General features: G+C 31.3%; 2 protein-coding genes across 3 annotated transcripts; both read left to right on the plus strand.

Moving 5' to 3' along the window:
* Positions 1-8,413: 8,413 nt before the first annotated feature.
* Positions 8,414-11,660, plus strand: LOC146950889 (uncharacterized). The gene is made up of 3 exons (XM_085746840.1): positions 8,414-8,900; positions 9,302-9,478; positions 11,173-11,660. Exons 1-3 carry the CDS (start codon positions 8,562-8,564, stop codon positions 11,398-11,400), a joined length of 744 nt encoding a protein of 247 aa, XP_085602966.1. The 5' UTR covers positions 8,414-8,561; the 3' UTR covers positions 11,401-11,660.
* A 567-nt stretch (positions 11,661-12,227) lies between these two features.
* LOC146950890 (uncharacterized) lies at positions 12,228-13,354 on the plus strand. Of its 2 annotated transcripts, XM_085746842.1 has the most exons (3): positions 12,228-12,693; positions 12,793-12,935; positions 13,048-13,353. In XM_085746842.1, exons 2-3 carry the CDS (start codon positions 12,798-12,800, stop codon positions 13,327-13,329), a joined length of 420 nt encoding a protein of 139 aa, XP_085602968.1. In that variant the 5' UTR covers positions 12,228-12,693; positions 12,793-12,797; the 3' UTR covers positions 13,330-13,353. The 2 variants fall into 2 exon arrangements, with proteins under 2 accessions (XP_085602968.1, XP_085602967.1); XM_085746841.1 differs by having other exon boundaries at positions 12,228-12,935; positions 13,048-13,354.
* The last annotated feature ends 1,298 nt before the right edge of the window (positions 13,355-14,652 follow it).

Genomic DNA, 14,652 nt, shown 5'->3' on the forward strand with positions numbered 1-14,652 from the left:
GCAAAGGGTTTTAGTCTAGTAGAAGGGATTAGATTGTAAAATATAACAAGTTTGAATATTGATTGCGAGATGTATTTACATTTTTTTTAGGTGGTGTGACAAAGTAAAAAGACAAAACAAAAAGGAAAAAGTAAGTTCCAAGCTTATATGAGAGACTCTATGTCAGGCGGGACAATCTCGGCGAGAAGAGGTGCATAGCACCTTGAATGTGATCATTCATTAGTCATAAAATCTGCACACACATCGTGTTCCCTAAGAACATGCATCAATGTAGTGTTACCATTTCCATGTAAAACATCTCTAATATGAAGATGTTAGAAGCATAAGCGTGAAGGTATGATCACGACCAACAACGAATAGTTCAACCGCTTTCAAGTAATCACTCTCACAAAATAATGTTGTTATAACTTTGTTGTGACAAAAAATATAGTATGCTCGACATATCTTCGATGGAGAAAACATATAAAAAAACAAGAGAAAGAAAGAAAAAAAATTATTAGTAGAAATAAACTTGAAAGCACTTAAAATATAAGCTCTTAAAAACAATGTTTTTGTAGAGTGAGACCTCGATGTGTTCACTTGTTCATATGCATGAAATTAAGAACAGTCTTATTGCCACCTTCTTTATTCATTTTGACACTTCCTATTAATTTTAAAAAGGCAAAATTACTCCTACCCCTGAAAACTCACCAATTCAAAGGTCCTCCATCTATCTTCCTCCTAACCTTTTCCCACCCCTTTATTTATCATTTAAAATAATTAAAATTGGACTGAATATTAAACAGATGTAGACACGGGTTCAAGGTTTAAGGATCAGAGCGAGGTTTGACCGGATCGGATCAATAATAATTAAATATTTTAATTTTTGATATAACATATAAAGTAATTAATAATAAATACATATTGCCACCTTGTTATTTATTTTGTTTCCTATTAATTTTAAAAAAGGCAAAATTACTCTTACCCCTAAAAACTCAACAATTCAAAGGTCCTCCCTTTATCTTCCTCCTAACCATTTCTCACCCCTTTATTTATCATTCAAAATAATCAAAATTGGACCGAATATTAAACAGGTGCAGACACGGGTTCAAGGTTTAGGAATCGGACTGGGGTTTTCCCGGATCGGATCAATAATAATTAAATATTGTCATTTTTAATATAACATATAAAGTAATTGATAATAAATAAAAAATAAAATAGTCATAATTCCACGCCATTATTTGTTTTTTTTTTAGTATTTGGGCAGTGAAAAGAAAAAACTGTGATTAAATTAAGTTGGAAAATAATATTATTAGCAAAATAGAGGAGGTAAGTAAGAGAAAATTAAAGAGATATATTATGTGTGTTTTTTTTTTTTTAAGTTTTTAATGGTGATTATTATTGTTTATATATTTCTACTAAATGAGCACTGCTCTCTTGGTTTTTGAAACAAACAGGAGGAATCAAGATTCAGTCAGATTATTTATTGCAACGTGTAAAATAGAAGATATGTTTGGTATGGGTATCTATCAAATATAGTTTGAGTCGACAGATCAATTTACACAAAAGATTATATAATTGGCTCCACTCCTTACGCTCTGTTTGGGTATAATAATGATTGAAATCTGGAAATCGCATCTAGAGATGAGAAATTTATCTCAATGACAGCAATAACAAGCACGTAGATATATGTGTGGCATGCATCAACCCGCTACTACAAAATGTGTTTGTAGTTTTGAGTTGTGAGCCAAGCTATACTATACCCCCCAGCCAAGATTCTTTTTGACTCGACATTCCACAATGGTGTTTTATGATTGGCTAACTTAATCTTAACTAAGCTATCCTTAAGATAATTAAGATGAAATTGACCACTGCACATACAAATGTTCAATGCCATAATAATAATCTCACAATTTCAATCAACCAAAAGCCTACTTATTTCAATTCCACCTTTTCTTGTTTAGATGACTAGTCACTTACATGTGACAATGACCCGTGAGATGTGAATTTTGTTATTTTAAAACATATCTTGAACTTTTGTTATTTTAAAACATATTTTGAACTTAATTTTATACGATCCATGTTATTTGAACAACAATTTTGAAACAATTTATGAGACAGCCAAATATATACAAATATTTTTTTTAAAGTATTTGCACATAAATCAAAACAATAAAAAGAGTAAGAACACAATGAAAATATGAGAGAGAATTGTCGCAAAACAGTTATACAAATATTACTTCTCATTTCATACACTTATTTGTTATTTTTAAACATTTCTACAACCCGATTTTATACACCTATTAGAGACGTTGTCCTATGAGATTAGTTGATGAATGATATTAAGTATTGGTTGTCTACGATATACCAATACTTAAAATCATTTGAAACTCTAACAATTATGGACGTTGTCCTATAGAATTAGTTGCTATCTTACTTAGTTGTTTCTCTTCTGCATCTTTGTATTTCATTTTGTGCACCCTTGTATGAATACTCAATTGATCTATCAATGAAGTAAGAAATTTTGTATCTTTTCGTTATAGTGTCCAACAAAAAAAGTAAATGAATGTAAGTTAAAGTTGGGATCCATATTTTTCTTTTTTAGGGAAGATCCATAATGTTGTTTCTTGTTTTTATTAATTTGTCGACCAAGTTACCGTCTCAACCACGAGGACAGTGAGAACTGAAAAACTATTATTTTTTTAAAGATGTCGGCGTCATTGACACAAGTTCTCAATGCAAGAATTTTCTTATTTCACCCATATAAAAAAAAAAGGATTAATTTGCACACGTTACAAAAATTTGGATATTTTTTCTCTCATTTTTTTCTTCATGTTTTTCAATCTCAATCTTTAAGATCTCTTTTTTACTACATTCTCTTTCTTTCTATTATTAAATGGTGGGGATTTCAGTAGACCATCCTGTCACATGAGAGGATCGATTCCCATAAGATGTAGAGTTATAGACTCGCTTTCAATCTATCACAATTGATACGTGACTTATATGCACACAATTTTGGACATAGGAATCAGTAGTCAACCTTCCACTAACTTGTATTAGTGTTTGAGATATAGAAGCCAACTTGAGTATATGATGTGCCATTAATATGGTGCTTGCAGTTCAAAGGGGCCTAGAGTTGAAATCCTCCGTGAGGTCCAATCTGAAATGACAAATCAATACAGTCCAAAGAGATTAGTTGCTAATCCAAATTATATGCTCCAAAGAAAATGTAATCCATCAAACACACGACAAGTGAAAAAGTGATCATTTATATCCATTTCTCCTATTAGATCCACCAATTTCTAAATTCTTGAAAAGGGTTCAAGGGTTCCCCCTTTTCCTATTTTTTTTTTCCTTCAACTTTTGTTCTAGTAAAGGGATTGGGCTATGACATTTGACCTATATAGAGCTGGGAATAATTCATGATGACTGAACGACAGGAGCCTGAGGTCTAGTCTACGTGGAGCTGGACCAAGACGACTTTGTTTTAAGTAGCGAAAGTTAAGACTTTTTAGAAGTTTATTATGCAAAACAAACTTTGTTATAAATTAGCTATAATCTTTAAATGCATCATTATAAACTAGAATTAAAATATGATATTATTTATAAGTCTATGAAAGGTAACATATCAGACGTCTTTAACTCTTTTATCGGATCAGGTTTGGGCCTTACAAAGTCCACCTACCATTTCTATCTATATATGATTTTTTCCATTCCACTTACAAAGAAGTCTTGTGTGAAAAGTGAATGGAATGGAATATCAAACAATCCCAACATTAATCTCATCTGTCAATCTACATCAGACAGAAGCTTCTAAATTGAAACTTATAAACAGCCCAGCAGCAACAAACAATGTCAAAGAATGATTAACTGTAGTGGAGAAACTATTTGTGGAGTTGAAAAAGACCACAAATCTATGCAAAGGGCCTTGTTGGGCCATGTCCAAGTTTAGTTGTCTACTATTTATTGGTAATCGTTCTGCTTTCCATCTAAGCATAAGCCCCCACCCCATTAATTCCTACCATGTTCCATATAAACATCGTGCTATGTTTCATAGGCATGCATTATTATTTCCTAGCTAGATGCACACAACAAGTTGGAGTCCCTTGTTCTCCAAGATTCTATTCTTTTCTTCTTTAACTTGGATTTGTGAGTGAGTTTCAATGGCATGATCATGAGAAAGAATTTGAAATGGCTCCACCCTTGTATTGGAAAGAACCTAAGTCTCACACATTGGATAGATAAGACTCTCGATAAAAGTTTATAAAGAGGAGACACTCCTCGCCTTATGAACCGGTTTTGTAAGGATGGTTATGCCCCAAATTTTAACATGGTACCAAAGTAATACGTGTTTATAAGTGGTGGATAGTTCTAACTTTATTAACCAGTTTTATAAGGGTCGAGTTATGTGTAACCTGAATTCTAAAATAGTATCATATCAGTTTTTCATTTAGCAATTCTGAAAAATACCGAATCACACCATGTTTCAACTATATATATATTCTTTCAATTGATATAATTATAAGGGTTGACTTGTTTCAAAATGCAAAACTTAAAGCTGACAAAGATGTGCATATATAGAAGATTAATCAGTACCAAAGTCAAAATTGTTGATTGCATATGGTCTATTAAAGTGTAATAAAACGGAACAATGAGCATGGTTATATAAGATACGTATATGATATACGAGGTAAAAAAAAAATGTGCAAAACCAAGTTGTCAATTCAAGTGTGGCATGTGCTCTACGGAAATAATGACTCAGGAAAAAGATTATGCAGAATTGCAGATGCAGTACTTGTGGGGACTAAGAATCAGTGGAGACAAAGATGTATCAAAGTTATATATATTGTAACAGAAAACATATATACATGGAGCCTACCAAACAAATGAAATAAATTTCTCTTATTGCTTATTTGGATCGTATGCTCCCTCACTAAAACTTCAAACTATGGTTAAACTCAACTAATTCTATACATTTTAGTTTCCACGCTATCAGTTATTAGTTACTTTTGGTAATTAACAATTTTTGCATCTAATTGCATATTCAAGTCTTCTTCTTCTGGTTACACATATTCAAGTCTTCATGGCAATTGATTTTTTACCTTAGGTTATAATTAATAAATAGTTTGGTTCTTTACCAAGTGGCTAAATAGTTTGAAACATTGCTCGTTATGAATTAGCAAGAAATGAGCATGGACATATCTTCTTTTTTATGTAAAAGTTGAATACTTATTAGTAATATAAATTCTTACGTACCTTGAAGTTCGGTTGAGAACCGATATTCCATAAGGAAAATTCATTGAAAAATTGGTTTTTTTATGTAAAATTTGAATACTTATTAGTAAATTCTTAGGTAGCATGAAGTTTGGTTGAAAATCTGTATTTCCTAGGCAAAATTCATTGAAATTTTGGTTTTATTCGTAAATAAATTAGGGTTAATTAAGTTTGGTCTGTATAAATATCCTGAAATTCTTTTTAAGTACCTACAAAAAAATCGCATTTTGTAGTCCTTGTAAAATTTCCATCAGCATTTTTAGTCTCTGTAAAAAATTTCATGAACATTTTTAGACCTTGTAAAATTTTCCGTCAGCATTTTTACCCCTAAAAATACTAAAGAAAAATGTTACAACGACTAAAAAGTATAAACGTTTTTCTAGGGATTAAAAACGAAATTATGGATATTTATAGAGATCATTTACTTAATTAATGCAACAAATGAATATAAAAACATAACATGTACTCCCTCCATTTCAAAATGAGTGTCGTTTTAGCCAAAAAAAAATATTTCAAAATGAATGTCACTTTCAGTTTCCAATGCAATAATAACTTTTTCTTTTCAATTGTACCCTTCAATTAATATTATATACACTACTTCCAAAGTATTATTTTTTCTTTGATGAAAAACAAAGCAATAGTTGATTAGAATAATTTGGTAAAATAACATTTTTTTTAATTAATGTATTTCTTAATATGTGTGTAAAAACCTTAAACGACATTTATTTTAAAATAGAGAGAGTGACTGAATAATTGAATGATAGAAACATATCAACCAAATTCCAGGGTACTAACCATTGTATGAACCAGCTTTTAAAAAGTTCGCACTAGTCCTATAGTTTAGACATAAGCGTCAAAGTGTTTATATTTGTGTTCACATTCACAACCGTGCCCATATTTCATTCATATATGCTAATGATGTTTATGATGAAAATAATGACCTTGAAAGACCACAATCCTAAATCAATATCATCTTTTGGGTAGCACTTCGGTGCCATTAATGGCACTGTGCCATTAAATCTGGGTCATTAATGGCACCAAGATAGATGTGTTGTGTGGCTCAGATGTAATGACAATGTGTTTGTGTGGCCCAGATTTAATGGCACCAAAGTGCTACCCATCATCCTTTACAACATACCATAACTAGGTTTGCTTTATCTCAAATAGTGATGATTAAGAACCAAATTGTCGAAGGCCTAATTGATTTATAATTATAAATAAAGCTGGTAGCCTGGTATATATATTGTATATTGCCATTGTATATCACCAATATGTTTGTCACATGCAGGCTTATAGAAAAGTGCTGTAAGTGGTGGGGTAAGATGAAAGTTGGGTACGATTCTATAACCCTTAGGGGGGAGGTGATATATTTGACACCAAAATGACCACCACACAAGAAAGTGCTACTACTTCAACTTCCTTTCTCCTTTGACCCATGTGTGAGACATCCTAAATTCTTAGTTGCTCTAAATTTAGGACCAACTTGTAATTTGATTAAGTGAATATTATGATATTCTAAAGTTTGGTTGATATGATATTGAACATCAAATCATTTAAATTTTATAATTTTTTATATTTGATTATTGTCAAGTAAATTTAAATTTTGAATTGAATTTACCTACAAAGTATTTGTACCTGATGAAATTTTAGAGTACCAAATAAAAAATCTGAAATTAAACTGCTCTACAACCAGGGATGGATCTGAACAGGTCAATGTGTGGCAAGTGTCACACCAGCTCAGACCCAAATTTTAATTTTCTTTTTGTTTGTTCCACAAACTCAGCCCGAAACACAAGAACACACTTTCCCTTCACATCTCAGCAAGCACTTTTCATTCTTCTTTCTCTCAGCAAACGCGCACAACACAACATAACTGCAAAACAGAAGCACGCTGGATGAGAAAGAGATGGGTGATCAATGGTTAAATGATCGTCTTATAACGTATATAGAAAGAGATGTTCTTAGAACAATTAGAAATGATGTAATTTCGGCTCATTTTCAACAAATGAAAAATAGAGCATTTTCTTCGTAATTTTGGTTGCTACAATTACTTTTAGTATAACTTTTTATTAAATTGAGTTTTACTTAATTTTCTAACCAAAGAAATTGTGTCTCACCAATATTGTGAGTACAGATTCATCCATGCTTACAATATAGTGTACTATGAAACAAATGTAAAGAATCCAATGTCATCTTAGTGGCCTACGAAATTCAAATTGGGTTTGTTTTAGCCGTCTCTTTTTTCATATAATGTAGTAAAGTCGGTATGAAGACAACTACCATCGTGTCATATTTTTTAGAGTAGTATTGAGTATTTGCAATTAAGATAAAAAGAACAACTAAAATATGATCTTTATATAGACAATGTGTCTGTCATTCCTATTTTTTATTGCGCTAAATTGTATATTTATTGCATAAGTAGCTATTGAAGTTAGAACTTTTTTTGCAATACGTTAAACTTTTTTTGACTACTGAATTCATAGTTTAACGTAGTCAGATTATATATATATTCTTTTTTTGACAACTAAGAAGTTTAAATAATTGTTTATATATATAAATAATACGTTAAACTAATAAACTTTTTTTGCATAACTCGTTGACTAATTTAGCGCAATAATACTTTATTGCGCTAAAAAATATGATCTTTATAAAGTTTTTTTGAATAACTTATGTTATTTTTGAAGGATGAATAACTTATGTCATTGATCCCTATAATTTTTAGGTTTTTTGGTTTTCATTTATATAATTAACTTAGTTTTGTTTTTCATCTTTGTTGTGCGTGGAAAGATTCAGTCATCAAGATTCCTTTCACGTAAATGGATACAGTGTAACTTGAATACTGAAGGGATCAAAAATGATGGAATTTTAAGTTGTACCAATAAATAATAAAATTTTAAGTTGTGTTGAATTTTTTTTCAAATGACTAAAATCAATATTCACTCAAATGGGAACCCTTAAATATTTTAGTTTGGCAATGTTATAGGATTTACTTTAAGTTTTATCCCCTGCAGTCTTTTCACTTGGGTTGAAAAAATAAGTCAACAACAAGTGATGACGTCATCATCCACGTCATTCACAGCATGAGACCCATAATGTTAATTTTTTGTAACAACGACATTCTGTTGACCTTTTTAAGACTTCATTATGTCTCATAAGAAACATAATTCACTCATCATAAATACTAAATGCTCTTAGCATTGCATTGCAGTGTTAGTACCATACACACTTGACATTTCATTTTCATTCTTCTTCTAGTAACTACTACTACACTACTAATTAATTAAGTGCTTCTATAAATCATTATCATCATGTACGCACACTCTAATTCCAACAATATTCCATTCTCAACACCCTTTCTTCTTCCATCTCCTTCTCCATTTATGGAACATATCCCTGATTTCAATGAGTTAGACTCATTCCAAGACACTCTCTCCCAGCTGAATAACTCGGAGTTGAGCAGTGGCTATAGCAGCTATGGTGGATCACCTTCTCCAAGTACTCCAATCTTGATGCAGAGAAGCATTAGCAGTCATTCCCTTCAGTACAATAATGGGACTCACCATTATCCCCTCTCCGCTTTTTTTGCTGAATTGCTCGACTCAGACGATGCTCCGGTGAGGAAAGTTTGCAGTACCGGCGATTTGCAGGTACACTATGCTCATTGTTTTAGATTGCAGTTGCGGTCGCATTTTAATAATTTTGGAGGTGTGTGCGACTACATTAAACTTTTTTTTTTTTTGGTCTTGTCAACGAGTTAACATTTTTTTTTATATATATAAACAATTATTTAAACCTTAATTGCAGCATAACCACAAATTCATAGTTTTTTTAAAATTTCTTACAACCGCAAAAAAATTAAAAATTTCTTACAGCCGCAAAAAAAAATGTTTTTCAAATTAAGAATCATACCAAGCGTACCTAAAGAAATGCACAAGTTTTTTTTTTATTTTAAACTTGCTATGAGTATTAAGTAAGATATTTAAGAATGCTTTTTTAAGGGTTTAATAATGTTTTTTGTTTTACTAATTTCATGCAACGTTTTTCACAGAGGATTAACGGAATGCAACATAATCATCATCGCGTGGATAGTCCATTGTCTAGTGAAAGTAGTATGATCATAGAAGGTATGAGCAGAGTTTGTCCATATAGCCCAGAAGAAAAGAAAGTGAGAATTGAAAGATACAGAAGAAAGAGGAATCAGAGGAACTTTAACAAGAAAATTAAGGTTAACTCTTGTACAAAATACACACATGACACACTTCAATTTTGTTATATTTGTCTCATTTTACTAGTTTTCTATGTCTTGCTTGATGAATTAATTTAAAAGTGCTGCACCAATTTAACTTTCATACACTAATTTAAATATAAAAAGAACAAGAAGTAATGGACAAAACTGTACAAAGAGGAAAATAAATGCATGGTAGACCCCTTTATGAAATTTTCTATCACTCAAATCATATATAGAGACTTATGCATGCTACCTCCACAGGTAGACACTGCCACTGGTGAAAAAATAAATTCATTGGAAAATATCTTACCCTTATACATGCGTAATTAGTTATGATTTGTTGACAATGTAAAACTTTTTACGAACAATATGTATCAAAATTAAATTCTACATGTAATATGACAAGAATTTGTTTCCATGATTTGAAGTGTCTTTTAGTCAGTGTATATAGCAACAGGTTCAGAATTTTGTGAGGTGTGAAAATCTTCTTACGGATTTGTCTTATTCTCTAATGTAACTGCTAACTCCATTCCTGTCAAGATCTTGGAGAACAGAATCAATCAGGAACTATGAAGTCCGGATACGTAGTGCGATACGAGTACGATACGATACGGGTACGCGAATACGCGAAATTTTTAAAATTTAGGATACGATACGGCTAAGATACGTTAACAAAATATTTATATTAAAATTTATATGCGTGTAAAATACTTAAAAAAAACATTGATTACTCATACTATATAATCATAAAAGTTACAATTTACAAAAAAAAAAAATACATATGATCAAAATAAAAAATGTAAAGTTTTTGTATAAATCATATTCTATTTTCATTCATATGTTAGGATATCAACAAATGTATCAATAATATGTTAGGATATCAACAAATGTATCAATAAAAGAACTCAAAACAAAGTTTGTTTAATGTTGATTGATTAAATCTCCCCTCTCTCGTTACTTTCATCCACCAAAATCATAATATTTAATTTGTTAATTGAAAAGTAATTATAGTGATTCGTATCTTAAATTTTCACAACACAATCTCATTTTTATACACTTCATTTTTTTTGGATACGTCTGTGTGAAGTATCTTATAAGTATCTGTGTGTATCCGTCGAGTATCTTTTAAGTATCCGATAAAATATATATTTTAAATTAAAATAATTAATTCCGATACTTCTGGGATACGGTATCCGGAGTATCCGCGGAGTATCGGTATCCGATACGTATCCGACACGGGTACGGCACCATTTTGGAGTATCCGGGCTTTATAGATCAGGAATCTTATTAGCCACACGCCCTTATTAATAACAATATACTCCAAATTCATAGTGTACATTTTTTTGAGAGAAAATTCATAGTGTACATGTATACTTTTTATTCCTTCAAAAAAAATGTATACTGTTTATTGATTCTAGTGGTCCATCATTATACTACCATTTAGGTATGAAAAACTCGATTAGAATATTGACCGGTGTTGCCAAACCAGTTATAGCAACACTATTAGCAGTATTTGAACAAATTGTTATTGTTGCTCCATACGCTATTTAGTACAAATTATTGTCATATAGTGGCTATAACAGCGTTATAGCATTTTAGTACGGTGGAATTTGAACAAACATCTATTTTTCGCAATTCACGCAATTGACAACACTTTTATTGACTAATTTTTATTTTTTGTTATGAATCAGTATGTTTGCCGAAAGACATTGGCGGATAGGAGGCCACGAATTAGGGGACGTTTTGCGAGAAATGATGAAATTGATAATAAACCTATAGTCGAGTGGAGCCACATTGGTGGTGGGGAGGAAGAGGATGAAGAAGATGAAAATTGGAATAATATCTTTAATTCCATAGTTGCTGCAAATCTTGTTCATGATGAGTTTCAAGGAAGTTCTTCCTTTGGTCTATTATATTAGAATACTTACAAGTTTATTAAGTTTAGCTAGTTTTTTTTTTTTATTTTCCATTTTTAAAGTATTATTGTACGTGGTTCTCTTTTAGTTTAGATCAAACTAAGTACTAATGTAAATATTTTTATATTTATTTGAGTCATGTCCATATATGCAGTTTTTAGAGTTCAGTCAGGGGTGATGTTTTTAGTGCCCCATATCTTTTTATAGGACTTAGCATCAATGTATGTCATGTATTATTGAATCAAACTTTGGTAACAACTCTATATGATGTGTTTATAGTTCTATAATTTCTTTGATGTGAATTTGGGACAATAATGAAGTGTTCTGTGACTGGTTTTTTTTTTTTCTTGATACATTGTACCGAATTTGGTTTCAAGTTCAACTAATAAAGGCAAAAGTCATACCACAATTGAACTTTAGTACCCCATAATTATGAAGGAATTTGTATTCTTTGCACTTGGTAAGTTGAAATTGTTGAATAAACATCATGCATCTCATGTTAAAGTTCAATAGATCAAAAAAATTGGGTGGTAATGACTTGGGATCTGGGAGTGTGCTCCTCCTCGAGGTCTCATGTTCGATTCTCACAAGCGTCAATTTGGATGGGCTAATGTAGCTTCTTCAAAACAAAAAAAATAGATCAAAAAATTAAAATTAAAATTTGAGTCATCTGATCAGAGTTCCACAAATCGAGTGTTAACTCGTAAACTCGTTTGAGTTTACGTTTTTAGGTGCCAAAAATGTGTTGTTCGATTCTCACAAGTGTCAATTTGGGTGGGCTAATTTAGCTTCTTAAAAAAAAAATAGATCAAAAAATCCTACTTAATATAAGAAAACTAAACCCTGTGGAAAATCCTATATGCACCCAATCTACCCTGCTGACACGCCATTGTTTAAGGGGTATTTTGTGTCTAAAATATGCTTTTGCCAACTAATTCAGTACATTTACATATTGGTTTGGTATAATGATGTCATGTTTTATTTAGTTTGGTTTCTTTTCCTCTTCAAACTTTGTGTTCAATTCAATTCTAACTGCTTAAATGACGTTCCTATATTCAGTTAACAACAACAGACCATAACAATTTCAAACAAATCACCAACTTTTGCTTTTTACTGTTCATCAAGTACCATATCAAATCAACATACTCACTCTTTCCCATGCTGCACTCTAATGTTATTATAGTGCAGAAAAAACATATCAAAGCTCTATTGCTGCAGCTCATAACATCAAACTTCAAACTACTACTAACACTAAAAGTATCTTTAGATCTAAATTCTCTGTGAAATTTTTCCAAGGTAAGATTAGTCTTGATCAAATTCTTACCATGTTTATTATATTTAACTTGGTTGGTCATCTATCTAACTCCTATGTTGTAATCTTTTTTGAATATTCAGCTGATATGTTGAGACCAGCTGCATTCTTGAGAGATATCAATCAGAAGAAAGACTTTTGGAAAGTGACTGTTAAGGTTAGAGACAACTGGACCGTTGTAAAGGATGGTAGGGAGCACATAGAAATGGTCATTGTTGATGGCAAGGTATTTGTAGTCCTTAAAGTTTACAATATTAACTTTTATGTCTCACTTATAAAAAGTTAAAGTTTTTAGTTCATGTTTGCCTTACCATAGCTGAATTTTTGACTTGGATCAGGGAACCGACATTCAAGTTATCGTTCCAACGGCATGCAAGGCTGATTATGAGAAAGTTATTGAGGTTAACTCAACTTATACTTTAAGCAACTTTCAGGTGTTGCCAAATGACCTGGTATTCAAGGCTTGTGATAACAAGTACAAGTTGATATGGACTGGTGGAACTATAGCTGCAGACCCAAATGTCCATCATATCCCCGATGTTGATCTGAAGTTCAAGCCCTTTGCTGAGATTGTTGCTGGGAAATGGCGTCCTGATCTATTAGTTCGTATGTATTTATAATTTCTCTGCATTAAATAAAACTTTTAATAACATATAATACAATATAATGATTATTTGAGAGTTTTTGTTATTTAGATACCATAGGGTTAAATAAAACTTTTAATAACATATAATACAATATAATGAATATTTGCATCTCATAATTCTCGATTGAGAACAACAACCTATCACCAACTTCAACTTGGCTTGCCTTAACAAATGCATGCCACCCACTAGCTATGTATCTCTTATGAGGATTTCCTTCTTCAGAATCAACTTCACATCCAAATGCATCAACTGCATCTTGATCTCGATCAAGTTGAGTGAGCATAATGTTCTTATCAGAACTCAGAACACCTTCATATGTAAGATGTTGAGGGAGACGCTGCATATTAAAAAGTAAATATTTTTCTATTAATCGAATATAAAATGGTAAAGAAAAATATATAAATAACACTTACAAGCTTGTGATTTGGTAGTATATGTGATTCATTGACAATAATCTCCCATGAATTTTTTTTAACATTCAAGAATGGAGGAAGCTCCACTGGCTCACGGTAATTGTCAACCATTACAATTTTCGATTTGTCTGCTACAACATCTTCGCCTGCATCAACTTTTTTTGTATCAACACTGCTGGTTGATGCATCGAAGTCTAACTTCTTGGAAACAGACATTTTCAAAATCCACAACCAAATAAACAATGCTGCAAACACAAAGTATACTAAAGGTTATTGTGAATGTTACTATTTAAACCCTCAAATCGGGTCAAATAATCTGTTGAAGAAAATAGTGACCCGCTATTGCAAGGCCCAGCCAACAATTGTAAAAAAAAAAAAAATCAATTTTTTTTATTCGCACCCCTTTTTCATAAACAATAAACCGATTATATTTTATTATTAAATACATTACTATTGAAACTTATACATATGCTGTACAAACTATGACTACTACTCTCTCCGTTTCAAAATTAATGTCGCTTTGACAGAAATTTTCGTTTCAAAATTAATGTCACTTTTAGTTTTCAATACAATAATAACTTTTTCTTTTCAATTGTATCCTTTAATTAATACTATGTTACACTACTTATAAATAATTATTTTTCCTTCAATGAAAAACAAACCAATACTTGATTACGATAATTTATTAAAATTGCTATGACATTTGACTACCTTATTTCATTCCTTTATCTGTGTGCAATTCCCTAAAACGACACTCATTGTGGAACATAGAGAGTATCATACACTATCTATAATACACGACTATAAAGTCAAAAATAATGAGACATAACCATTCAATATCTTTTATTGAGGGATGACAATTCTATTTTTCTTTTACTGATGT

The sequence above is a fragment of the Medicago sativa genome, chromosome 2 (genome assembly GCF_051527215.1).
Source record: "Medicago sativa cultivar Bolivia chromosome 2, Bolivia_mono, whole genome shotgun sequence".
NCBI lineage: Eukaryota > Viridiplantae > Streptophyta > Magnoliopsida > Fabales > Fabaceae > Medicago > Medicago sativa.

Bases quoted from the DNA above. Each gene is read 5' to 3' on its own strand.
- LOC146950889 (XM_085746840.1), top strand. From the start codon at position 8,562: ATGTACGCACACTCTAATTCCAACAATATTCCATTCTCAACACCCTTT. The intron at 8,901-9,301 runs GTACACTATGCT...CGTTTTTCACAG, and splicing joins GCAGTACCGGCGATTTGCAG to AGGATTAACGGAATGCAACA. The intron at 9,479-11,172 runs GTTAACTCTTGT...GTTATGAATCAG, and splicing joins ACTTTAACAAGAAAATTAAG to TATGTTTGCCGAAAGACATT.
- LOC146950890 (XM_085746841.1), top strand. From the start codon at position 12,723: ATGTTTATTATATTTAACTTGGTTGGTCATCTATCTAACTCCTATGTT. The intron at 12,936-13,047 runs GTATTTGTAGTC...GACTTGGATCAG, and splicing joins TGGTCATTGTTGATGGCAAG to GGAACCGACATTCAAGTTAT.